The 27,552-nt window shown below is 30.7% G+C and overlaps 1 protein-coding gene and 1 pseudogene across 1 annotated transcript in view; one reads left to right on the top strand and one right to left on the bottom strand.

The window, feature by feature from the left end:
* Positions 1-5,918: 5,918 nt before the first annotated feature.
* Positions 5,919-27,552, bottom strand: part of LOC145266506 (small ribosomal subunit protein mS37-like) — a 71,369-nt gene continuing 49,735 nt past the window's right edge. Inside the window, exons 3-4 of the mRNA XM_080122239.1 lie at positions 20,926-21,040; positions 5,919-6,133 (exon numbers count right to left, since the gene is read on the bottom strand). Of these exons, the coding sequence (XP_079978365.1) occupies positions 20,936-21,040 (105 nt within the window). The 3' untranslated portion in view covers positions 5,919-6,133; positions 20,926-20,935. The remainder of the gene's footprint in view (positions 6,134-20,925; positions 21,041-27,552) is intronic.
* LOC145266728 (5S ribosomal RNA) lies at positions 24,408-24,523 on the top strand (annotated as a pseudogene).

Genomic DNA, 27,552 nt, shown 5'->3' with positions numbered 1-27,552 from the left:
AAGACAACCATATTGTAATCAGCTGCAAAGCAGGCAAACAGAAGATAATTCCACAGGCGTGCAGTTCTAAGAAAGAAGCTTTGTTCATGGAATCTACGTTTTGGTTTAGGCACAGATAAAGAGTGGGGGAAATTATTGACAGTGTTTTCAGCTAGATGAGTGTTTCTCGTGAAATTTTGGCCAGGGTGACCATAGATTGGAGCTCAGTTGAGCAATTGCTATGAAAATAAGGATAAAGCAAAAACAGACTCGCAATATCTCTTCTAAAAACTTCTCTTCTTTTAAAACTTCTATCTTTTTCCCTTTTCCCTCTCCTCACCACCTCTTTCTTCTCTGCCCAGCCCATTCTTTTCTCTGGATACATACACATACAACTCATATTTATAGATTCATCTAGAAACAACTCAGTTCTTCTTCATTATTGTAGTGAAATTTGAAAATTGAGATATCGAATTTCAAGTGAAACTAATGGTATCAATTGAATTATCATATTACAGTAATGAAAATATCCAAAAATTATAAAAAATGATCAGAGAGAAAATTAATTATTAATGAAAATAGTTTTCATCAGAGTACAATCAGCAAAAATTGAGTTTTGCAAAAAAAAAAAAAAAAAAAAAAAAAAAAAAAAGAGAGACCGCACAGTTCTAGTTGTAACAAAAGTGAGGTGAATATTTTCTAAAAACTGAAAATTTTTTTGCTAATTTAGCAAAACTTAATTATTGCAAATTGTTTTTGAAAATGGTTCTCATTAATAATTAATTTTCTAACTTATTGCTTTTCGTAATTTTTCGGATATTTTCATTACTATGACATGACAACCATTGGTTTCACTTGCAATTCAATATTTCAATTTTCAAATTTTGCAAAAATAACGAAGAGAAACCAATACCTTGGCATACGGGAATTAACTCTTTGATGAAAAAAAATCAGGATTGCTCCCCTTTAGTTAATACATAATCTGGAAAACTGACTCATCTGATAAACGATGTGTCAATTTATAACCAAAAAATGAATAAATTATTCCAAATTTTAGATACTATTCATTTGGGGCAACGCCAATCAAAAAGATACCTCCTTTGTTGGTATTTGTTTTGTCATATACAAGTTTATTTGGACATTGGCCTTAACAGAGCTGAACAGAAAAAGATAACAAAATATCAAGACCTAAAAAATGATCTAAAAATGACATGGTCTCTGAAAGAAATAAACATTATACCGGTTGTGATAGGAGCAACTGGCTTAATAAAAAAGAATCTTCATAAATATTTAGAAGCGATCCCTGGAAGATCAAGCTGTAACAAATACAAATACAGCCATGAAGGGAAAATCATCTATTCTTAAAAGAGCCCTCGGATATAAATTTAAATCATAATAGAATCGGCCATGTCGGTGGGGCATTAGAATACGCCGACTGCCCCCCTGCAGAGGGTAAAAGTCCCTCAATGGGAGTCCTGGATATGACCTTAAACTATATCCAGTGGTGAGGCCCCAGCTTGTGGGCTTTGGGGAGTGTGGAGCCACCCTTTAATTACCATTGCTCCCAGGTTCACTCTGACCTGGAGTGGTAGTACCTGTTAGGGTCCCAACTATGGATTAAATAGAAACCGACGTGAAAACAACAAATATACTGTTAAAAAAAATTTTCTTCAAAATCTTTGGATTCGGCATTAAATAACCCGAAAAGGGTTGCTATGCCATAAAACAAAACCAACCAACGAACCAACCAACATAAAAGAATCAAGTGTCAGCTCCAGGAGGGAGCCTCTTGATCTTTTAAAACTTGAAGTAAAATAAATTTTAAAAAACCCAAAGAACTGTGTTCATTATCGATGTCACTGTCTTAAACGACTATGGCCTTAATAAAGCTGAACGGGAAAAGATAACAGAATATAAAAATTTAAAGAATGATTTAAAAGCAATATGGTCCCTTAAAGAAATCAACATTATACCAGTTGTGATAGGAGAAACCGGTCTAATGAAAAAAATCTTAAGAAATACTTGGAAACAATCCATGGAAGACCAAGCCAACACAAAATATAGAAAGGGAACAACATCTATTCTTAAAAAAGCCCTCAAATTCAAACTAATGAAATCAAGTGTTAGCCGCAGGATGGAACCCTTGATCTCTTAAACTTAAGTAAAACAATAAAAAACAACTGGCCTTTATATAAGACTAGCAGGGGTACCCGGCATTGCCCGGGTGTTTGTGGTGTTAAATAAAAAAGACCCAGGGATGGGGGTAGGATCGAACCGGAAGCCCTGAGGCGAAGTTTGAAAATAAAATCAGCCAGCCAGAATGAGTTAGTGAAAGATGTTTGAATTTATTTAAGAACCAAATTGACAGGTGCGCAGCCGGGAGTCGTCGAGCATTACGACAACGACTACGATGTAGGTTTGTTTGTTATAAGCGAAGTAAAAAAAGAAAACAACGTTAACACTTAAGCGGGAAAAAAACACAAAAAAACTAACGTAAGGCAAATGAATGATGAAAACAGCAAAACGAACACGTGAAAAATGGCTTAAATAAGCCTGTTTCGATATTAAAATTTTAAAAATCGGTGGGTACCCGGGTGTTTTTGGGTGTGTGGTCGGGGGTGGATAAGCGAAGTAAAAAAAAAACAAAAAAAAACGAACGTTACGTGAAAAATGGCTTAAATAATACTGGTTCAATATTTAAATTTAAAAAATCGAAAAAAAAAAAGACATCTCACACCACCATTCGAACCCAAAATGTTTAGATAACAAACTAACGCGCTAATCAACTGACCTAACATGACGTACACAAAATTTGTTTAGTTTTTCAACTATTTAAAGTAAATCAGGTCATGACGTCATCTGACGCATGCGTACAACCAGTGGAGAGTGCCGTTTTTGTTGAACCCCCCCCCCCTGTCGAAAATTGTCGATTTCGGGGTGAAAAAATGAACGTTTTTGGCCAATTTTTCGATATTTTTTGAGCGAAGGATGGAGCTTCGATATGATATGGAGTTTGTGAATTTCTGTTGCATCTATCGAAAGTTTTTAGCAGACACACAAACATACACACATACATACATACATTTTCGTTTATATATATATAGACTAGCCTGGTTGCCTGGGTGGTGGGAGGTATGTGTCAAGAGAAGAAAAAAAAGGTAGTAGGCAGACAGGCTCGAACACATACCGCAAAAGAGGAAAAGAATGTGAAAAAAAAAGTGACATCTTTGCTGTTGCATTCATCGCAAAACCGGAAGTGACAAACGTCAAAATTAAGGCTAATAAATCAAAAAGAGTGGATGACTTTTGAAAATATCTGCGAAAAAAGTGACCTTTCCTTGTAGAAAACTGCCCTGTTGAGGGTGAAACAATGTTTTGGGCCAATTATTCAATACTTGTCATCCGAAAGTTCGATTTAAAACGATATCGGTTTAGTCATGTTCCAACACGTCTGCCAAAAGTTTTAGGCAGATATACAAACATACATTTAAACAGACAGGGAAGATTTATATTATAGAAGGCCTACCTTACATTGCTCAGGATACTGTAAAAGAAAATAAAACCTTTCTTTTAATTCACTTCAAACAAGACATATTGCCACTGATGCATAAGGTCTACTGTGATAGGGACCATATTTATAGAGGGCAATTATGGGGGGAGTTGGGCAGCAGTATGTTTGTTAACACTACATTTAAATTTATGCTTATTAGTATGGTCGGGAAACAGTGAACAGGGCAGGAACTTCTAAGGGAAGGAGTCTGAGAAAAAAAAAGCTATTAGAGTAGAAAGGTTTCCAGCATCTAAAGTGCTTTATAGTGAAGAGGGTGGATTTTGTTGCTAGTAAGGTTGCCTGTAAGGTATGTACATTGAGTACAAGTGCATTAAGTTGTCAGAATACGTCACATGGAAGTACTTGTAAAACAAGCACGAGGACGCAACAATGTGGTGATGGGACTGGAGCTGAAGCTTAGTAAACAATGCGAGACCTATTAGGTTAAAGATTTGTTTTTGTTTGCAACATATTTTCTTTTTATGGACATCGGCCGTAAACAAAAAACCCCGCAATAGTATTGTATCAGCTTTGTTCAAAATGAAATATACTTATCCAAGTACTTTAGATAATGAAGTTCAGGAATATATATATATATATATATATATATTAAAGTGGTGAAGGCTTGTGTAGCACCATCCACACTTTTTGGAGCTATTGATTAAGTCGTTGCCAATAATTGTCATAGAAACAGCAGATAATAAAGCCTCAGATTTTACATCAGTTTCCTTCTCTTAGTTGTTATCTTAAGAAAGATTAAAGGAATGCATTTCATAAAAGATGTCTGCGTTCAATCTGTGGCATTACTCTTCGAGATAAAGTAGCTAACGTTAACCTTTTCACAAAGTGCAATATTTCTGGAATTCAGTCATTCCTTATTCAATGCCAACTGCAGTGAACTGGTAATGTCCTGAGAATATCTAATGATAGGATACTAAAAATCATCCTAATGTACAGTCAGTTGAATGGAGAGAAAAGCAATGTGGGGTGATCATTACTGAAGTACAAAGACAAGTTAAAAAGCAATTTGTCTTCAATTGGTATCACACACTTGAGAATGAGGTCTTTGATCGCAAAGAGTAGAAATCACTTTGTTTTGAAGATCTTCGCTGTTTTAATTCTAACAATGATAAAAGGAAAAGAGCTAAATGGTCAGCAGCCATATCATTGACTGCATCACTGAATCCACACACTTGTACTATGTGTGGACTCATTTCTAAGTTTCTTACAGGACTTAAATATCATCTGAGGCTGAAGCATGAATGAATTTAAACAATAAATTGTTGAAACCTCATTAGTCGAAATCAATGAGAGAGTCCAATATATATATATATATATATATATATGCTAAGGGTAGTTTGTGACACATTTCCTTTTTGTGAAAAACTGTAGATCCCCACAATTTGTAAGGATGTGCTGAGCGAACTCTACCAATATTATTGATTTAATGCAGAGTGCCTCTTTTTGAGGGGATGAATTTTGTGCATCTTAAAATAAAGCCAATTTCTTTTTTTAAAACCTTTCTTAAAACCGAGCTGACATGTTGGAGGTTCAAGGCTGTTTCAAGTTAGCAAAAAAAAAAAAAAAAAAGTCCTCTCAAAGATTCACTTTGAATTCTCAGAATCCATTAATCATGTTTTTCTTTTCGATAAAGTATTAAATTTATCCCGAATACCTTGCCTATTCTCCATACTATTTTAAAGACAAATGTGTATTTATTTGTTTATATATACACATAAGTAATCCCATGTCAAATCGTCCACGGCTCACATTTTGTTATAACAACTTGTACCACAGATGGACATCATAAAAGCTAAGAATTCCTGAAATTTTGAGCATGTATCTTCAAGTGGTTGCCGATTTAGAACATTTTGATGTGACCCTGAAAAATTCACTCACACAAGTTTTTCTAAACAGAAAAAAATCAAGAAAATATATAAGATGTCATGTGCAGGCAACATCTCATGTGACTTACATAAAACAGAAAATGTTCTAAATCAGCAACCGCTTAAAGATAAATGCTCAACTTTTCAGGGTTTCTTAGTTTTTATGAAGTCCCTCCGTGGTGTAACTTACAACAGAATCTGAAAATATGGGCTTCAAAATCCTAAATCTCTGGATGATTTGATATGGCATTACCCATATGTTTGTGTACTTCCATCCTATCATGCAAATGATAAATAAAAGGCATGCGTTTTACTGGCACTTGGACTAAAATATTTCAAGTGGAGAGAGAAAGTAAAAAAGCAAATAGCAAGTCAGACAACCATCTGACTTACTCCACTGCCTGATATAAATTTTTAAAGAAATCCTTCGTTTTATGATGAAAAAAAGTCAATAGTTAATTACTGTTAATCAATGTGTTTTTTATTAAAAAAAACAAAAAAAATTAAATTTCAGATAAGCTAATTTTAATTTCAAGTTTTTATTATTTACAAATTGAGAATTTACTGCTTTCATATTGTGTTAGAGCTCTTGCTTTGGTTGGTAAAATTCCGTCTTTTCGAAAATAACATTGCAAAAGTTTCTGGAACAAGATGGTTGGATACCAACATGTGAAATGTGATAGATCTTTATATGGCACACATGTTTGACAGCAGACATCTGAAATTAGACAAAAGGATTTTAAAATATCCTTTATAAATAAAATTTTAAAAATATTACCAAAAACATGAATAACCATAAAATGACCATATGTATATACATAATACAATTAAAGACTGTAAATTATAATGTACAAGAATTTATTGTTCGACAGGATATTTAAAAAGAAATATTAAGATTTCCTTAATCTGCAGATTTTAAAAAATGCATTCTTTTCATCGAAGGAATGATATTAGCAAATAATTATTATAGAAAAATGTACTGGCATAAATTGAAACTGCATTATATAAAACAGAGGAAAGAATAAAACTGCATTATATAAAACAGAGGAAAGAAAATAAAAATGAAAATGAAAGAATAAAAATGCAAATGAAAGGATATGCAGTCGGGTTAGATTGTTCAAATGTTGACACACCGATCCAAATAAAAAATAAGTAGTCCGATTTTTGATGTTGACATAGCGATCCAAAAAAAAAAAATAAGTAATCCGATTTCTGATGTTGACATAGCAATCCAAATAAAAAATAACTAGTCCGATTTCTAATGTTGACATAGCAATCCAAATAAAAAATAAGTAATCCGATTTCTGATGTTGACATAGCAATCCAAATAAAAAATAAGTATACCAATTTCTAGTGTTGACATAGCGATCCAAATAAAAAATAAGTAGTCCGATTTCTAATGTTGACATAGCGATCCAAATAAAAAATAAGTATACACATTTCTAATGTTGACATAGCGATCCACATAAAAAATAAGTATACCAATTTCTAATTTTGACATAGCAATCCAAATAAAAAATAAGTAGTCCGATTTCTAATGTTGACATAGCAATCCAAATAAAAAATAAGTATACCAATTTCTAATGTTGACATAGCAATCCAAATAAAAAATAAGTATACCAATTTCTAATGTTGATATAGCAATCCAAATAAAAAATAAGTATACCAATTTCTAATGTTGACATAGCGATCCAAATAAAAAATAAGTAGTCCGATTTCTAATGTTGACATAGCGATCCAAATAAAAAATAAGTAGTCCGATTTCTAATGTTGACATAGCGATCAAAATAAAAAATAAGTATACCAATTTCTAATGTTGACATAGCGATCCAAATAAAAAATAAGTAGTCTGATTTCTAATGTTGATATAGCAATCCAAATAAAAAATAAGTAGTCCGATTTCTAATGTTGACATAGCAATCCAAATAAAAAATAAGTAGTCCGATTTCTAATGTTGACATAGCAATCCAAATAAAAAATAAGTATACTAATTTCTAATGTTGACATAGCAATCCAAATAAAAAATAAGTAGTCTGATTTCTAATGTTGATATAGCAATCCAAATAAAAAATAAGTAGTCCGATTTCTAATGTTGACATAGCAATCCAAATAAAAAATAAGTAGTCCGATTTCTAATGTTGACATAGCAATCCAAATAAAAAATAAGTATACTAATTTCTAATGTTGACATAGCAATCCAAATAAAAAATAAGTAGTCCGATTTCTAATGTTGACATAGCAATCCAAATAAAAAATAAGTAGTCTGATTTCTAATGTTGATATAGCAATCCAAATAAAAAATAAGTAGTCCGATTTCTAATGTGTACATAGCAATCCAAATAAAAAATAAGTAGTCCGATTTCTAATGTTGATATAGCAATCCAAATAAAAAATAAGTAGTCCGATTTCTAATGTTGACATAGCAATCCAAATAAAAAATAAGTAGTCCGATTTCTAATGTTGACATAGCAATCCAAATAAAAAATAAGTATACTAATTTCTAATGTTGACATAGCAATCCAAATAAAAAATAAGTAGTCCGATTTCTAATGTTGACATAGCAATCCAAATAAAAAATAAGTAGTCCGATTTCTAATGTTGACATAGCAATCCAAATAAAAAATAAGTAGTCCGATTTCTAATGTTGACACACCAATCCAAATAAAAAATAAGTAGTCCGATTTCTAATGTTGACATAGCAATCCAAATAAAAAATAAGTATACTAATTTCTAATGTTGACATAGCAATCCAAATAAAAAATAAGTAGTCCGATTTCTAATGTTGACATAGCAATCCAAATAAAAAATAAGTAGTCCGATTTCTAATGTTGACATAGCAATCCAAATAAAAAATAAGTAGTCTGATTTCTAATGTTGATATAGCAATCCAAATAAAAAATAAGTAGTCCGATTTCTAATGTTGACATAGCAATCCAAATAAAAAATAAGTAGTCCGATTTCTAATGTTGAAATAGCAATCCAAATAAAAAATAAGTAGTCCGATTTCTAATGTTGACATAGCAATCCAAATAAAAAATAAGTAGTCCGATTTCTAATGTTGACATAGCAATCCAAATAAAAAATAAGTAGTCCGATTTCTAATGTTGACATAGCAATCCAAATAAAAAATAAGTAGTCTGATTTCTAATGTTGACATAGCAACCCAAATAAAAAATAAGTAGTCTGATTTCTAATGTTGACATAGCGATCCAAATAAAAAATAAGTAGTCCGATTTCTAATGTTGACATAGCAATCCAAATAAAAAATAAGTATACTAATTTCTAATGTTGACATAGCAATCCAAATAAAAAATAAGTATACCAATTTCTAATGTTGACATAGCAATCCAAATAAAAAATAAGTAGTCCGATTTCTAATGTTGACATAGCAATCCAAATAAAAAATAAGTATACTAATTTCTAATGTTGACATAGCAATCCAAATAAAAAATAAGTAGTCCGATTTCTAATGTTGACATAGCAATCCAAATAAAAAATAAGTATACTAATTTCTAATGTTGACATAGCAATGCAAATAAAAAATAAGTAGTCCGATTTCTAATGTTGACATAGCAATCCAAATAAAAAATAAGTAGTCTGATTTCTAATGTTGATATAGCAATCCAAATAAAAAATAAGTATACCAATTTCTAATGTTGATATAGCAATCCAAATAAAAAATAAGTATACCAATTTCTATGGTGACATAGCAATCCAAATAAAAAATAAGTAGTCTGATTTCTAATGTTGACATAGCAATCCAAATAAAAAATAAGTATACCAATTTCTAATGTTGACATAGCAATCCAAATAAAAAATAAGTATACCAATTTCTAATGTTGATATAGCAATCCAAATAAAAAATAAGTATACCAATTTCAAATGTTGACATAGCAATCCAAATAAAAAATAAGTAGTCCGATTTCTAATGTTGACATAGCAATCCAAATAAAAAATAAGTATACTGATTTCTAATGTTGATATAGCAATCCAAATAAAAAATAAGTAGTCCGATTTCTAATGTTGACAAAGCAATCCAAATAAAAAATAAGTAGTCCGATTTCTAATGTTGATATAGCAATCCAAATAAAAAATAAGTATACAAATTTCTAATGTTGACATAGCAATCCAAATAAAAAATATATAGTCCGATTTCTAATGTTGACATAGCAATCCAAATAAAAAATAAGTAGTCCGATTTCTAATGTTGACATAGCAATCCAAATAAAAAATAAGTATACTAATTTCTAATGTTGACATAGCAATCCAAATAAAAAATAAGTAGTCCGATTTCTAATGTTGACATAGCAATCCAAATAAAAAATAAGTAGTCTGATTTCTAATGTTGATATAGCAATCCAAATAAAAAATAAGTAGTCCGATTTCTAATGTTGACATAGCAATCCAAATAAAAAATAAGTAGTCCGATTTCTAATGTTGATATAGCAATCCAAATAAAAAATAAGTAGTCCGATTTCTAATGTTGACATAGCAATCCAAATAAAAAATAAGTAGTCCGATTTCTAATGTTGACATAGCAATCCAAATAAAAAATAAGTAGTCTGATTTCTAATGTTGATATAGCAATCCAAATAAAAAATAAGTATACCAATTTCTAATGTTGACATAGCAATCCAAATAAAAAATAAGTAGTCCGATTTCTAATGTTGACATAGCAATCCAAATAAAAAATAAGTATACCAATTTCTAATGTTGACATAGCAATCCAAATAAAAAATAAGTATACCAATTTCTAATGTTGACATAGCAATCCAAATAAAAAATAAGTAGTCCGATTTCTAATGTTGACATAGCAATCCAAATAAAAAATAAGTATACCAATTTCTAATGTTGACATAGCGATCCAAATAAAAAATAAGTATACCAATTTCTAATGTTGACATAGCAATCCAAATAAAAAATAAGTAGTCCGATTTCTAATGTTGACATAGCAATCCAAATAAAAAATAAGTAGTCTGATTTCTAATGTTGACATAGCAATCCAAATAAAAAATAAGTAGTCTGATTTCTAATGTTGACATAGCGATCCAAATAAAAAATAATTATACCAATTTCTAATGTTGACATAGCGATCCAAATAAAAAATAAGTATACCAATTTCTAATGTTGACATAGCGATCCAAATAAAAAATAAGTATACCAATTTCTAATGTTGACATAGCAATCCAAATAAAAAATAAGTATACCAATTTCTAATGTTGACATAGCGATCCAAATAAAAAATAAGTATACCAATTTCTAATGTTGACATAGCGATCCAAATAAAAAATAAGTATACCAATTTCTAATGTTGACATAGCAATCCAAATAAAAAATAAGTATACCAATTTCTAATGTTGACATAGCAATCAAAATAAAAAATAAGTATACCAATTTCTAATGTTGACATAGCAATCAAAATAAAAAATAAGTATACCAATTTCTAATGTTTACATAGCGATCCAAATAAAAAATAAGTATACCAATTTCTAATGTTGACATAGCGATCCAAATAAAAAATAAGTATACCAATTTCTAATGTTGACATAGCAATCCAAATAAAAAATAAGTATACCAATTTCTAATGTTGACATAGCAATCCAAATAAAAAATAAGTATACCAATTTCTAATGTTGACATAGCAATCCAAATAAAAAATAAGTATACCAATTTCTAATGTTGACATAGCGATCCAAAAAAAAAATAAGTATACCAATTTCTAATGTTGACATAGTGATCCAAATAAAAAATAAGTATACCAATTTCTAATGTTGACATAGCGATCCAAATAAAAAATAAGTATACCAATTTCTAATGTTGACATAGCAATCCAAATAAAAAATAAGTATACTAATTTCTAATGTTGACATAGCAATCCAAATAAAAAATAAGTATACCAATTTCTAATGTTGATATAGAAATCCAAATAAAAAATAAGTATACCAATTTCTAATGCTGACATAGCGATCCAAATAAAAAATAAGTAGTCCGATTTCTAATGTTGACATAGCGATCCAAATAAAAAATAAGTATACCAATTTCTAATGTTGACATAGCGATCCAAATAAAAAATAAGTAGTCCGATTTCTAATGTTGACATAGCGATCCAAATAAAAAATAAGTAGTCCGATTTCTAATGTTGACATAGCGATCAAAATAAAAAATAAGTATACCAATTTCTAATGTTGACATAGCGATCCAAATAAAAAATAAGTAGTCTGATTTCTAATGTTGATATAGCAATCCAAATAAAAAATAAGTAGTCCGATTTCTAATGTTGACATAGCAATCCAAATAAAAAATAAGTAGTCCGATTTCTAATGTTGACATAGCAATCCAAATAAAAAATAAGTATACTAATTTCTAATGTTGACATAGCAATCCAAATAAAAAATAAGTAGTCTGATTTCTAATGTTGATATAGCAATCTAAATAAAAAATAAGTAGTCCGATTTCTAATGTTGACATAGCAATCCAAATAAAAAATAAGTAGTCCGATTTCTAATGTTGACATAGCAATCCAAATAAAAAATAAGTATACTAATTTCTAATGTTGACATAGCAATCCAAATAAAAAATAAGTAGTCCGATTTCTAATGTTGACATAGCAATCCAAATAAAAAATAAGTAGTCTGATTTCTAATGTTGATATAGCAATCCAAATAAAAAATAAGTAGTCCGATTTCTAATGTGTACATAGCAATCCAAATAAAAAATAAGTAGTCCGATTTCTAATGTTGATATAGCAATCCAAATAAAAAATAAGTAGTCCGATTTCTAATGTTGACATAGCAATCCAAATAAAAAATAAGTAGTCCGATTTCTAATGTTGACATAGCAATCCAAATAAAAAATAAGTATACTAATTTCTAATGTTGACATAGCAATCCAAATAAAAAATAAGTAGTCCGATTTCTAATGTTGACATAGCAATCCAAATAAAAAATAAGTAGTCCGATTTCTAATGTTGAAATAGCAATCCAAATAAAAAATAAGTAGTCCGATTTCTAATGTTGACACACCAATCCAAATAAAAAATAAGTAGTCCGATTTCTAATGTTGACATAGCAATCCAAATAAAAAATAAGTATACTAATTTCTAATGTTGACATAGCAATCCAAATAAAAAATAAGTAGTCCGATTTCTAATGTTGACATAGCAATCCAAATAAAAAATAAGTAGTCCGATTTCTAATGTTGACATAGCAATCCAAATAAAAAATAAGTAGTCCGATTTCTAATGTTGATATAGCAATCCAAATAAAAAATAAGTAGTCCGATTTCTAATGTTGACATAGCAATCCAAATAAAAAATAAGTAGTCCGATTTCTAATGTTGAAATAGCAATCCAAATAAAAAATAAGTAGTCCGATTTCTAATGTTGACATAGCAATCCAAATAAAAAATAAGTAGTCCGATTTCTAATGTTGACATAGCAATCCAAATAAAAAATAAGTAGTCCGATTTCTAATGTTGACATAGCAATCCAAATAAAAAATAAGTAGTCTGATTTCTAATGTTGACATAGCAACCCAAATAAAAAATAAGTAGTCTGATTTCTAATGTTGACATAGCGATCCAAATAAAAAATAAGTAGTCCGATTTCTAATGTTGACATAGCAATCCAAATAAAAAATAAGTATACTAATTTCTAATGTTGACATAGCAATCCAAATAAAAAATAAGTATACCAATTTCTAATGTTGACATAGCAATCCAAATAAAAAATAAGTAGTCCGATTTCTAATGTTGACATAGCAATCCAAATAAAAAATAAGTATACTAATTTCTAATGTTGACATAGCAATCCAAATAAAAAATAAGTAGTCCGATTTCTAATGTTGACATAGCAATCCAAATAAAAAATAAGTATACTAATTTCTAATGTTGACATAGCAATGCAAATAAAAAATAAGTAGTCCGATTTCTAATGTTGACATAGCAATCCAAATAAAAAATAAGTAGTCTGATTTCTAATGTTGATATAGCTATCCAAATAAAAAATAAGTGTACCAATTTCTAATGTTGATATAGCAATCCAAATAAAAAATAAGTATACCAATTTCTATGGTGACATAGCGATCCAAATAAAAAATAAGTAGTCTGATTTCTAATGTTGACATAGCAATCCAAATAAAAAATAAGTATACCAATTTCTAATGTTGACATAGCAATCCAAATAAAAAATAAGTATACCAATTTCTAATGTTGATATAGCAATCCAAATAAAAAATAAGTATACCAATTTCAAATGTTGACATAGCAATCCAAATAAAAAATAAGTAGTCCGATTTCTAATGTTGACATAGCAATCCAAATAAAAAATAAGTATACTGATTTCTAATGTTGATATAGCAATCCAAATAAAAAATAAGTAGTCCGATTTCTAATGTTGACAAAGCAATCCAAATAAAAAATAAGTAGTCCGATTTCTAATGTTGATATAGCAATCCAAATAAAAAATAAGTATACTAATTTCTAATGTTGACATAGCAATCCAAATAAAAAATAAGTAGTCCGATTTCTAATGTTGACATAGCAATCCAAATAAAAAATAAGTAGTCCGATTTCTAATGTTGACATAGCAATCCAAATAAAAAATAAGTATACTAATTTCTAATGTTGACATAGCAATCCAAATAAAAAATAAGTAGTCCGATTTCTAATGTTGACATAGCAATCCAAATAAAAAATAAGTAGTCTGATTTCTAATGTTGATATAGCAATCCAAATAAAAAATAAGTAGTCCGATTTCTAATGTTGACATAGCAATCCAAATAAAAAATAAGTAGTCCGATTTCTAATGTTGATATAGCAATCCAAATAAAAAATAAGTAGTCCGATTTCTAATGTTGACATAGCAATCCAAATAAAAAATAAGTAGTCCGATTTCTAATGTTGACATAGCAATCCAAATAAAAAATAAGTAGTCTGATTTCTAATGTTGATATAGCAATCCAAACAAAAAATAAGTATACCAATTTCTAATGTTGACATAGCAATCCAAATAAAAAATAAGTAGTCCGATTTCTAATGTTGACATAGCAATCCAAATAAAAAATAAGTATACCAATTTCTAATGTTGACATAGCAATCCAAATAAAAAATAAGTATACCAATTTCTAATGTTGACATAGCAATCCAAATAAAAAATAAGTAGTCCGATTTCTAATGTTGACATAGCAATCCAAATAAAAAATAAGTATACCAATTTCTAATGTTGACATAGCGATCCAAATAAAAAATAAGTATACCAATTTCTAATGTTGACATAGCAATCCAAATAAAAAATAAGTAGTCCGATTTCTAATGTTGACATAGCAATCCAAATAAAAAATAAGTAGTCTGATTTCTAATGTTGACATAGCAATCCAAATAAAAAATAAGTAGTCTGATTTCTAATGTTGACATAGCGATCCAAATAAAAAATAATTATACCAATTTCTAATGTTGACATAGCAATCCAAATAAAAAATAAGTATACCAATTTCTAATGTTGACATAGCGATCCAAATAAAAAATAAGTATACCAATTTCTAATGTTGACATAGCGATCCAAATAAAAAATAAGTATACCAATTTCTAATGTTGACATAGCAATCCAAATAAAAAATAAGTATACCAATTTCTAATGTTGACATAGCAATCCAAATAAAAAATAAGTATACCAATTTCTAATGTTTACATAGCGATCCAAATAAAAAATAAGTATACCAATTTCTAATGTTGACATAGCGATCCAAATAAAAAATAAGTATACCAATTTCTAATGTTGACATAGCAATCCAAATAAAAAATAAGTATACCAATTTCTAATGTTGACATAGCAATCCAAATAAAAAATAAGTATACCAATTTCTAATGTTGACATAGCAATCCAAATAAAAAATAAGTATACCAATTTCTAATGTTGACATAGCGATCAAAAAAAAAATAAGTATACCAATTTCTAATGTTGACATAGCGATCCAAATAAAAAATAAGTATACCAATTTCTAATGTTGACATAGCGATCCAAATAAAAAATAAGTATACCAATTTCTAATGTTGACATAGCAATCCAAATAAAAAATAAGTATACCAATTTCTAATGTTGACATAGCAATCCAAATAAAAAATAAGTATACCAATTTCTAATGTTGACATAGCGATCCAAATAAAAAATAAGTATACCAATTTCTAATGTTGACATAGCAATCCAAATAAAAAATAAGTAGTCCGATTTCTAATGTTGACATAGCAATCCAAATAAAAAATAAGTAGTCTGATTTCTAATGTTGACATAGCAATCCAAATAAAAAATAAGTAGTCTGATTTCTAATGTTGACATAGCGATCCAAATAAAAAATAATTATACCAATTTCTAATGTTGACATAGCGATCCAAATAAAAAATAAGTATACCAATTTCTAATGTTGACATAGCGATCCAAATAAAAAATAAGTATACCAATTTCTAATGTTGACATAGCGATCCAAATAAAAAATAAGTATACCAATTTCTAATGTTGACATAGCAATCCAAATAAAAAATAAGTATACCAATTTCTAATGTTGACATAGCGATCCAAATAAAAAATAAGTATACCAATTTCTAATGTTGACATAGCAATCCAAATAAAAAATAAGTATACCAATTTCTAATGTTGACATAGCGATCCAAATAAAAAATAAGTATACCAATTTCTAATGTTGACATAGCGATCCAAATAAAAAATAAGTATACCAATTTCTAATGTTGACATAGCAATCCAAATAAAAAATAAGTATACCAATTTCTAATGTTGACATAGCGATCCAAATAAAAAAATCCAAAATGAGTGTAATGTAAATAATACTGTAGAATAAAACAGTTTTTGAAAGTTTATTAAACATAATAAAACGTTAAACATAATAAAAGTTTGTTAAACATAATAAGTAGTTTCCTATAAAGTTTATGTTTACTGTAGAGGTATAAAAAACAAACATGTGGAATATTTATATGATACAATGATGAATACCTACATATACATTAGTTTTGTTATGCTGTCTTTTATACGGCAGGTCATTTGTTCTTTATTTGATTGCATTGAATTAAATGTGTACATGATCTAAATATGAAAATCAACACCCCATACACAAACATATGCACATGCATAATTTTTTTTATATACAAGTGTACATGTCATATTCACTAGTTTCATATCAATTAGAACAATCAGAATTGTTGGAATATAAACTTCAATACGTATTACCTGTAACACACAAAACAAGTACTTTTCTCTGGTATGAAATTTTAATAGTTTGATTAATTAAAGTATATTAGAAGTGGCAAGTGATCTCCTTTTCCTATCAAATTACTGTAATAAAGAAAAACTTTGTGATTGAGCCCTGTCCTTACTGTTTTATTACATTTCAGATCACACATGCATCAAAATATTTGATAGACCATTTGATATTTAACCATGATGTTTTAGATACTGGTTTAAATTTCTAATTGAATCTTTATCGGTACACCGTACCTGCATTAAACATATCATCAATCAAGCATGAAGTATTATTTTCCCATCATTAGAAGTGTGTAACATTTTTAAATACTCTTATTCTCAGATATCTTCATCAATTCTTTCAATGCCGAAATTAATTTGCTGGCAAATATTTGGATAGATGAGGTGCAGCTTCTCAATTCTGGTATGTCTTCTAAAAGATGATCAAAGCAATTCATTACTTAATTGCTTACACATTCTGTAAATAGATTAAACATCAGATGAACAGTACACGAACACGAATACAAAATTCTCTGCTGTTAACTTTGGCAATGTTTTAAAATGTCAAGTAAATTCCGCGTAGAGTAACCTGATAATGCTATTTAGATCTTTGCATAGACGATGTATCCTTATTCTTTTTAAGGATGTGATTGCTAATCTTCTGGAAACATGCTTTACACATATAGCTGGAAACATACAAGATCATTTACATAGATATTGTAGATGGGACAGATGTTCATCCAATAAGCAATCACTAGATGGCTTACTGTATAACAAGAAATTAAATGTTACTGTGACATGTTCCAAGATCAACGTATATCATCATACATAAAATTGTTACATGTCCTCAAATTTTAACTGCTCCCTAGATCCTGCCACTTGAGGCCCTAATATCTTTTTCACAACTTGCTCAAGTGAGTAGACAAAATATCTGATTTCTCTGGCCATCTCCAGAAACCACCAAATTTGTGTATCACCTTAAGCTCGGTTTCATTTCCAACTATCCTCAGAACTTTTTCAGGGTAAAGATTTGAGTCATACTTTACCCCCAACAACTCGGCCAAAACTTTTTGCGGGTGCATTGTACTGGATGGAGTATTCTGGGTCTGCCACATCACTTGTATGCCAGAACTTCAAAATGCCAGTTGGAAACTCCTCTATTGCATGGACTTTGCTGATACCCGGTACAGGAATCACATATTCCCATGATGGTGCTTCTTCAATTGAGTTCCTAATTTCATCTTCTGAAATATGTTTCACAGCAACCTTGGGCATGAGTGTGGTATCCAGGTTCGCAAAGTCACATGAGCTCTGGACAACTGGGGCATTAGCTTTCCTGCTCATAACATTGCGTCAAACAAGTTACTTGGCAGCATCACCTATACCATCAACTACCCACTTCCCATGTGATGTGGCAAAATACTGCCGTTCATATGTGGCATTATGTTCCTATGTTCAAAAGAAGTTTGCAATGAACTTGCTTTTGAATTCAGATGATGGCCCATCTGTGAAAAATGTGACTGACCCATCACCTGGAGTTTTTCTGGCAAGATAACGCACAAACGTATACACCAAATCCTTTTCCTTATCACTCATGTTCGATACAAGCAAATGTGACTTACATTGACCATTCTAGAAGATAGCAGCAGTGAACAAAGTGACTGAGTCACGTGACCACAGAGTACTCTGGACTTCATTTTGATACTCAAATGAGTAAGATATGGCAAAGTCCATTTGAATGACTGTCTTACCCTATTTCTTTTTCTCTTCAAATGACATGGCTTGGATTTGTTTTATACGAACATGTTCCTGAAAGTCAGGCAAAGCTGACAACATTACCTCTTGGAGTTTCCCACAGCATCCATTTTTTGTAACTTTTTTCAGCCTGCCACTTTCTTGCTTTTTCCAAGTCATTCAATTCACTTCTTTTGCTCTGACTCAGTGAATCTCTCTTCCATGCACTTTGCCCAACACTCTCCAGCATTTTTGATGCATATCCTCAGAATTGCACAACAAACTTTCCACAATTCATTGCTGCAAACACAAGCATGAAATTCTCATGCAATGATCTGCTGGTGTATCTTTCAGCAACAGGACATTTGGTGGCTGCAACTTTGCAAATACAAAGTAGCTGATTGCACGATCAGGGTAGCGTTCTTGAAAGAATGCATGGGCCTTTTTCAATTTCATAGAATTTTCTCATCCTCTTCTTCAGACCCTTTTCCCCCGTTATTTTATCTTTCATGCCTGAAACTGCAAGGGACACATCCATATCAGAGTAAAACTCCACCACAAGCTTCTCAGTTTCTTTTAACAAGAAGTTGATGATGATGATATGATGTTGCGTTCTATTGAATGTTCACGCCAATTTTCCTTGCTAAATTGCTAACTACTTTCTTCTTCCTTGGAGACTTGGATTCTGTGCTTTGGAGTAATTGCGCCAAATCCAGGAGTAATTGTGCCAACTAAAAAAAGTGCTCTTTCTATGCGTGGTTGTTAAAGGAGCACTTTTAGCTAGGTAATTGCGCGAATTAGCTAAACATGCTCCTTTAACAACCATGCATAGAAAGAGCACTTTTTTTGACTGCTCTTCCAAGATATTGAGGAGTTTTGTACACTTTCTGAGCAGACTTTAGTGTATTAGCATGTAACTTTTGCTTTCTTTCAGCAGCTGCCCTACAATAAGCATTTAACTAACTTGCTGCCATTTCTTTGACATTTTTTTGAAACATTTTTGCAGAGTATTTCCACTCTTTGACTCTCCTTAGAAAAAAATTCAGGATCTTTTCTTTTTACTCAAAATCTCCTCATTTTCTTTTCAGAAGTCAACGGCGTTTTGGCAGCATGAGGTGATTCATCCATAACTTTTGTAAAGTAATCATAATATACTAGTTGTATCAAACTGCTTTCAAGTAAAAAATTCCTTAATAACCACAAAAAATATCATTGCATCACATAGTACTTACCACATTGAATTTTCTGAACATTATTTTTCAAGTACCGTCATTGTATTTCTGATTTGCTTAAATGTATGCTCCATTACTGCTAGAAAACTAATTAATTGAAAAATACAGTATAAAAAACTTTTACTTACAACTAATTACTGCATATGCTAGTCTATTTTGACAGCGTAAATCAAATATGTAATGCAGAGCCTTCAATATCTGGTTTCACTTACAGTGAGAACCTTTTGTAGTTGGGGCTATGTATACATAGTGGTACCCAAAGACCAAAAACAAATCTTTAAATCATATATATATGTAATCAATACATTCAGATCTTTTTTTTTTCTAATCATAGTGCTATTATATAGGTACCTTTTAAGTATCCTTTCCAGCTCAAAACAGCTAAAAAATGTAGTTTTCTGAAAGCTTATGCAAAGGCATTCAGTTCTCCAACCGACTCCTCACAAGCTCGAATAGAAAGTTACAATCAACTTTGTGCATTTTGGTGACGTGTCAAACTGCAGGGAGACGAAGAGCTGGACACTGCATAATTACTCCACTGTTTTAGGGTAGCAGTTCTTGAATAACTGTGTAGACTGTACCATTGAATATGGGTACATTCTTGTCATGAAAAGAAACAATGATATGCATTATCAACGTGTACAAATGAATTGCAGGTCACACACATGACCACACATGTCACACACGTGACCACTGGTTACGCGTGTGACCAATTAATTTGCTTTGTTATTAAGTCTGATACTGTAGGGTGCTTATATTTGGTGAACAATAAGATACAATCAAACTAGCTTTTCACATGAAAAAGAAAGTGGTTCAGATTTTTAATTAACATTAACTTTTTGTTTTTCAATCATGTAATCATCAGATAGTTTCGTGATATTGGGTGTAACTCTTGTATCAACAATATCGGAAAAAATATGATACAATTTCAGAAGAATGTATTATTTCAATTTTATTTTTAATATTGACACAAAATTTTACTGAATATAAAGAGAAAACTCAAAATTCAAGGCTGTACGAACCCTGATCCACTCCTAACTCTAGAAATCACACTTGCTTCATCCTGTGATCCAATGGTATCACCAAGACAACAAACGATCAAAATATACTTTATTCATATTTGTTTATGTATGCCTGATAGTCTCAAAATCATTTTTAGTATTTTGTCAATACCGATAATGATCAACATTTCAACAACACAGTGCATCTCTATCAGATATTAAAAAATGATGAAGATACCAATTAACTAAACTATTGAAGCTGAAAAGCAAAGATCAAAACCTGAACATATCTACTTACTTGATTTATCTTATTTGTATGTCATTGGCGGCTGAGGAAATCTCTTCAGTAACTTGTTCACTTCTTCAGACGTTAATTTGTTTGTCGACTTTGCAGCTTTGTCGTCCATCCTTTTCTGGAAAAAATTAAAATCTTCAAATTTATACTATGCTTTAAAGAATGATAAAAAGCATGGATGTTTAAAAATGTATTGTTAGGACGATTAATAGGAATCAGCAATTGTAACAATTAGAACTTTTGGGAGTATCAAAATCAGAATCGGAAATGTTGGAACTTTTAAGATATTGGAATCAGTATCGAAATCGGTAAATTTTTTTCCTATTTCTCGATGCATTTTCCAACGTGTTTCTTTTGATCACTGATATAACAATTTATCTGGTACTTTCTGTTTTTACATGACGTTGCCCTAAAATTTTGTTCTGTTACAAAAATCCATGTTTAGATTTGTGTTATCTTTCAGCTGATATTTAAAAAAAAAAAATAATGAAAAATGACCTTCAAAATATATATGTTTAATTGATTATTTCAATTAGGAAATATTTCTCCAAAAACACACTTTTTATGAAAACAAAATTGCCCTATTTTTATTTTATTAGTGAAAATGTTGTAGTAAGTCTGAACAACAAATATTTATGCAATGAAATATGTTTTAGTAGAAAAAGTAAACATTGGTGTTCAGACAATTGGAATTGGAAAAATCATAACTTTTTGGGGTATCAAAAAAAATTTTTTTTTTTCATTTAAAACTTAATTTTCTATTGCTGCTATTGAAAATTTCATTAAGATTAGGTATTTTTTTATTTATTTTTGTCAATCAGATTTCCATTTTTTGGTTAAAAACAAACGACTTTTCACTTTCATAGCCCGTCCCTTTTTCATATTAGCTTGCACTAGTCCAGACGATTAATCGGAATCAGAAAAATCAAGTCTTTATTGGAATTGGCATCAGTATCTGAAAAAATTTGTGCCAAACTTTTCTGATGCCTAAAACGATTCTTTTTATTGTTTCTTGTTTGTTTTCATTCAAAACTTAATTTTTCATTGCTGATACAAATGTTAAAATGATATTTTTTTTTAATCACTCAAGACAAAGCATGAAGCTACTTGATGTAAGGAGCTAACAAGAATAAAAGATGATTATTGCAAAGAAAGGAGATGTCTATTGATCTTAGTTTTGAAAGGACTAAGGTTGTAGGTAGATTTTAAACTACCAGTAAAACGAAGATCACTCCAGCACACACGCAAGTGCATTTTTACATTTGTGAAAGTATATGCACATATTTGTGTTTTTACTGTGATTTGAACTGCAACTCTATAGTTTCATATTTAGAGATTTTTAAAAGAATAGGAATCAGAAGTTTAGAACAGAATCAATAATTGTATTATAATCAGGAAAAAATATTCGAATCATCCCATCACAAATAAAAATATGATATAGTTTTTATTGTTTCTAGCAGTGAACAGCCATGGCAGACAGAAAAGGGTAAGCTATCCTCATGAATTAAATAAAAGCAGCCATACACATTAAAAAATTGAAATGGCTTAAAATATTTCAATAATGGCATACACGGAAAGAGCTTGGTGAGCTAAGAGCGAATCTTTTTAAATTTTTAAAATCCGATTAAAATCAAGGAAATTATGACTATTTTTGTGCCTTGCACATTTGGATATTTTTCCCCTCTTTAAGACCATATGCGTTTTGTCACATTTTTTACATTATTTTTTACGTAGAAATATTATATCTTTGTTAAAATATAAGATTAAGCAATGAAATTTACCATATAAGTGTATTTTTGTGCAAGAAATCAGAATATGCTACTATAAATCTCCAGAAATTAATGGTTTTCAAATAATCTGCAGTAAATGTACATCAATATGCTGCAATTCCTTAAAAATGCCATTAAAAGAAAAGAAGTTAGAGAACTCAAAGCTGAATTGTAATGCATTTTATGTACAAAAAACTGAAATCTAAATCATCTAGGACTGTTTAAAAGTGAATAAATTGCAATATTTCTTTGGTATTTTCGTAGATTAATACTTTCCAAGGATCACCTCTCCAAAATATGTGATTCTACCTTTGTAAGCAGTGAATGCCTTGAAAAACTTTAATGAAAGATAAACAAAAATTATTTTAGAATTTAATGTAAAATGATTCCCCATTTTGAGCCATTGCAGCATTAAAATTTCGGCATGTCGGTAAAGTCAGGGAAGCAGTAGACTGTGAAGGAATTCGAAAGTCCAGCACTGCAATGGAAGAAACTAGAAGAGTAGAAAGCTTTCCAGCATCTAGGGACTTCTATATGAAGGGGTGAGCTTTTGCTGCTTGTCAAGTTAGTCGGTGGTATTTATGTGGAGGGGGCACAAGGGCTATGACAGAGCACATTCTATCAAAATACTCGTAAAACAGGTATAGGAATGCAACATTGTGTTGATGCGACAGAGGTTGGAGTTTGGTTGATAGTGCATAGCCTATTAGGTTGGAGACTCCCTTTTTTAACCCTGTCTAAGAGGGATGGACTAGCAGTTGATGCACCAGTCCAGATGTGGTAACATTACTTTTATGTCCCATAGAAAAAAAAAATGGTTAACTGCCTTAAAAGGCAGTTAACCATTTTTTTTTTTCTATGGGACATAAATTCTGGACGTTTTTTTTTTTTTTTTCTAAAGATGATTATGAATGGTTTTATGATACCCCCTTCCCATATTTTGAGTTGACGTCGTACCTAATTGTTTATTTTTTTACCAATGTTTGTAATTTTATGTTTACAGAAAATAAATGATAAAAAACTCAACATAACAATTCTCTTTTTTTACCAATGTTTGTAATTTTATGTTTACAGAAAATAAATGATAAAAAACTCAACATAACAATTCTCTTTTTTTACCAATGTTTGTAATTTTATGTTTACAGAAAATAAATGATAAAAAACTCAACATAACAATTCTCTAGTTCGACAAGACGCATCTGAAGAATTGTGAGAATAATGAAAAACATTGAAGATGAAAAGGCAGAACAATGCAAATAATACAGATAGATTTTTTTTTTTTAATTTTTGCTATTTTTCTTTTTCTACTTGTTCTTTTTAGGCACGCTTTGTCTTTTTGGATTTTTTAAACACAGACATGCAATGGTACATAATTTTTTTTTTATGGACCCCTAGATTACAACTCTTTGCTGCTTATTTACTGCAAACACTTATGGTATAGAGTAGGACAGCAAGATTTTTATTCACATTACATTTAAATTTATAATGTTGATATGGTCAGAAAAATAGGGAGCCAGAAGGAAATTCCAAAAGCAAGCGTTCCAATAAAAAAAAATCTATTCAAGTAGAAAGTTCTTCTGCATCTTAAGATCTGTACAATGAGCGTGTGAAATTTACTTCCTAATCATTCAGGGATATTTTCATTGAGGAGGTACAAGTGCCGTTAGTTCATTGGAGCACAATGTAGAGAAACACAGGAATACATCACTGCATATTATGTACAGCATAATCATGTTGACACCAGTTCCCATCAGATCATTGAAGTTAAGCAATGTTGAGCCTGGTCAGTACTAAAATGGGTGACTATTTGGGAATTCCAGATGTTGTATATGCTCTTCAATTATCTTGGCATTATTTTCACTTTGCCACTGGACTCCAGTATCAATCGACAACACTGCAGTGATGTGACAGAGGTTGGAGGTTGATAGCCAGTGTGGGGATGTTAGAAACTCTTTCTTGTACGTTGTCAATGTTGGAGAGCTCAGATGTGGCAACAACACTATGCATGAGCAAATGATGGTTTTAAAGAAATATAGCATACTGGCAGGTGTAACAAGTTTTCTAACCTTATAGCAGGGGCTTATCTTCTTTTTGCAGCAGAGTTAGTAGAGCATATTCCTCAGCTTAACATTCACAGGCAACATGAATTGGAACAAATACATTGAAGACATTGCCAAGGTTGCAGCAAAGAAAGTGGGCTCTCTCTACTGTGCTAGAAAATTACTCACACCTGAGAGTATCCTGTATCTCTACAAAGTCACCATTTAACCATACATGGAGTAATGTTACCACACCTGGACTGATGCGTCAACTACTAGTCCCTCCCTCTTAGACAGGGTTAAAAAAGGGAGTCTCCAACCTAATAGGCTATGCACTATCAACCAAACTCCAACCTCTGTCACATCAACACAATGTTGCATTCCTATACCTGTTTTACAAGTATTTTGATAGAATGTGCTCTGTCATAGCCCTTGTGACCCCTCCGCATAAATACCACCAACTAACTTGACAAGCAGCAAAAGCTCACCCCTTCATATAGAAGTCGCTAGATGCTGGAAAGCTTTCTACTCTTCTACTTTCTTCCATTGCAGTGCTGGACTTTCGAATTCCTTCACAGTCTACTGCTTCCCCGACATGCCGAAATTCAAGTGTAATGTGAACAGACATCTTGCTGCTCAACTTTCTCCATAGTGTCTCTGTAAAGATGGTCTCAAATAGTAGCCTTTTATGTTTCAAGTGGCATTGCACCTTGTTTGGGGTTAATAAGAGTAAAAAAATATTCTGTGTTACTAATCTATTGTCAGGAGTTTAAATGTTGGATTCTTGGGAAAGTACTAGCCACCATTAAATTCAAAGAATGCTTTGCTTTGCTTGAATAGAATTTTTTCAGTGCTAATGCACTTACTGATCCGCGCTATTTTTTAAATTGTATTTCCAAGTTTAATTAAAGTTTTATGCTATGTTTTTTTATTCAATTGTAAGGTTAAAGTACAGAATAGGTACAAAACACCCTCACCCTCCCCATGTTAAGAATGGCTTTTTAAATAATAACATTATTATTTCAGCACGGATCAATAAGTGCACGAGTACCATTTTTTCTTATAAGAAAGCAATTTTTTGTCAAAGCACAAAATTCAGATTTTTCCGTTGTTTTGTAAATTTGCAACAGTAGCTTTACTTACATAATTGTAATTTGTAAATTAATGGGTTCAATTTTGACACACTCTATTTGATGTTGAGTACTTTATAAAAACTGGTATGGGTTTTTGTTATTAGTAACATGCGTGATGTGTTGTCTTTGCTTTTATAGACCGTCCATCACATCAATCATGCCGCTGCCGACAATGGAAGCCCAAAATGAGAAGATACACGAAATGAGAATAAAAAAAAATTCATTAAAAACAAGTAAAAACACATAAATCTTCTCCGTTTATTTTTCAATATGTCATGAATGAAAAATGGTGAGATCAGTAATATACTTAATTATGGAATAGAGAGAAAAGGAGTAAAAGGCATTCAACAAGATATGATATTAGATTTGTGCACATACATATTAAATGTTATTGTAGGAAATAAATAAGAAAAACACGTCAATTATGATTTTATATTTGGTTGAAAAAGGCAACAGGAGTTGCTGAAAACCTCCAATCCTTCAATAGGAAAAGAAAAAAAGAATATTTGATTTAACATCCGTTTCACATGCTGGCATGTGTTGAATAGGTTTTAGAAATTGACTTCCAAACTAAACGAGTTCTGGTCAGTTTTCTTTGCAAGTCTTTCTTTCACTGAAGTAAAGTTTTTATACACTAGATGCCCTTCCTAGCCCCAAGCCAACGAGGTGATAGGACCTAGTTTTTTTATCGAAACACTATCTCTATGTAATTGCCTACTAATGCTCTTATATATATATATATATATATATATATATATATAAGGAGGAAAACTCAACCTTGTCTGAGACTTTTATTGTTGTAGAAATCAGTGAAATCAACTATTTTTCAATCAAATCTTGTGACTAATTGTTCTAGTCGGGGACCCACGGTGGTGCACCGGAAGGAAGCTTCACATGCCTCCTCACAGTGAGTTAGTCCACAATTCATTGTAGTCTACATTGCAATGTAGAGAACCTACTGCTGATTTCATGAAATTATTTTTATATAATAACTTGAATTAAAGTTTAAAATGTAAAAGTCAAGTATCATGATTCAATTGTGCTCCAAACAGAAACATTTATTTCAAACATGCCCCTGTCTTATCAAAGAACCTACTGTTGATTTTATATGCCAGGCCCTCTGCTTGTGCAGTGATAAAACTTCTCAAATGCACTTGTGATGTTAGGTTGTATAAGAGTGTTAACTTTGATCAAAATCAAACCGTTTCTTCTTTAATCAGATTTTTTTCATTACTGATTTTTTATACTTATCAGTCAGGTACATTCCAATACAAAACTTATCTTAGAACATTTCTAGATGTATGAAGTATATTTGTGTAAAATTTGTAAAAAGTCGGCCCAACCATTTCGAGTCCATAGAGAACTAAGTTACTATGGGATGGCATGTGTAGCTTCTTCCTGATTCACCACACTGGGTTCCCAGCTAGAACAGGCAATCAATTAATTTGATTGAAAAATGGTTGATGTCACTGATTTCAATAACAAAAGTTTTGGAAATGTAGCATATTCATTGATCCTTATTCAATTCCAAAGTTGGCTATCACTGCTAATATATAAATAAACAATGGTATTTTAAATTCAAATGACCAGATCTTTTTTCATTTTTTTCTTGCTTAATTTCAAAATAATTTAATGTAAACAAACAGTTGAGAGGAAACATAAATACTAGGATCTGTTATTCATGCATCA

The sequence above is a fragment of the Euprymna scolopes genome, chromosome 41 (assembly GCF_053919585.1).
Source record: "Euprymna scolopes isolate OS-2025 chromosome 41, ASM5391958v1, whole genome shotgun sequence".
Lineage (NCBI taxonomy): Eukaryota > Metazoa > Mollusca > Cephalopoda > Sepiida > Sepiolidae > Euprymna > Euprymna scolopes.
The sequence above is the reverse complement of the archived record's forward strand: the minus strand, read 5'-3'. Positions and strand labels throughout refer to the sequence as shown.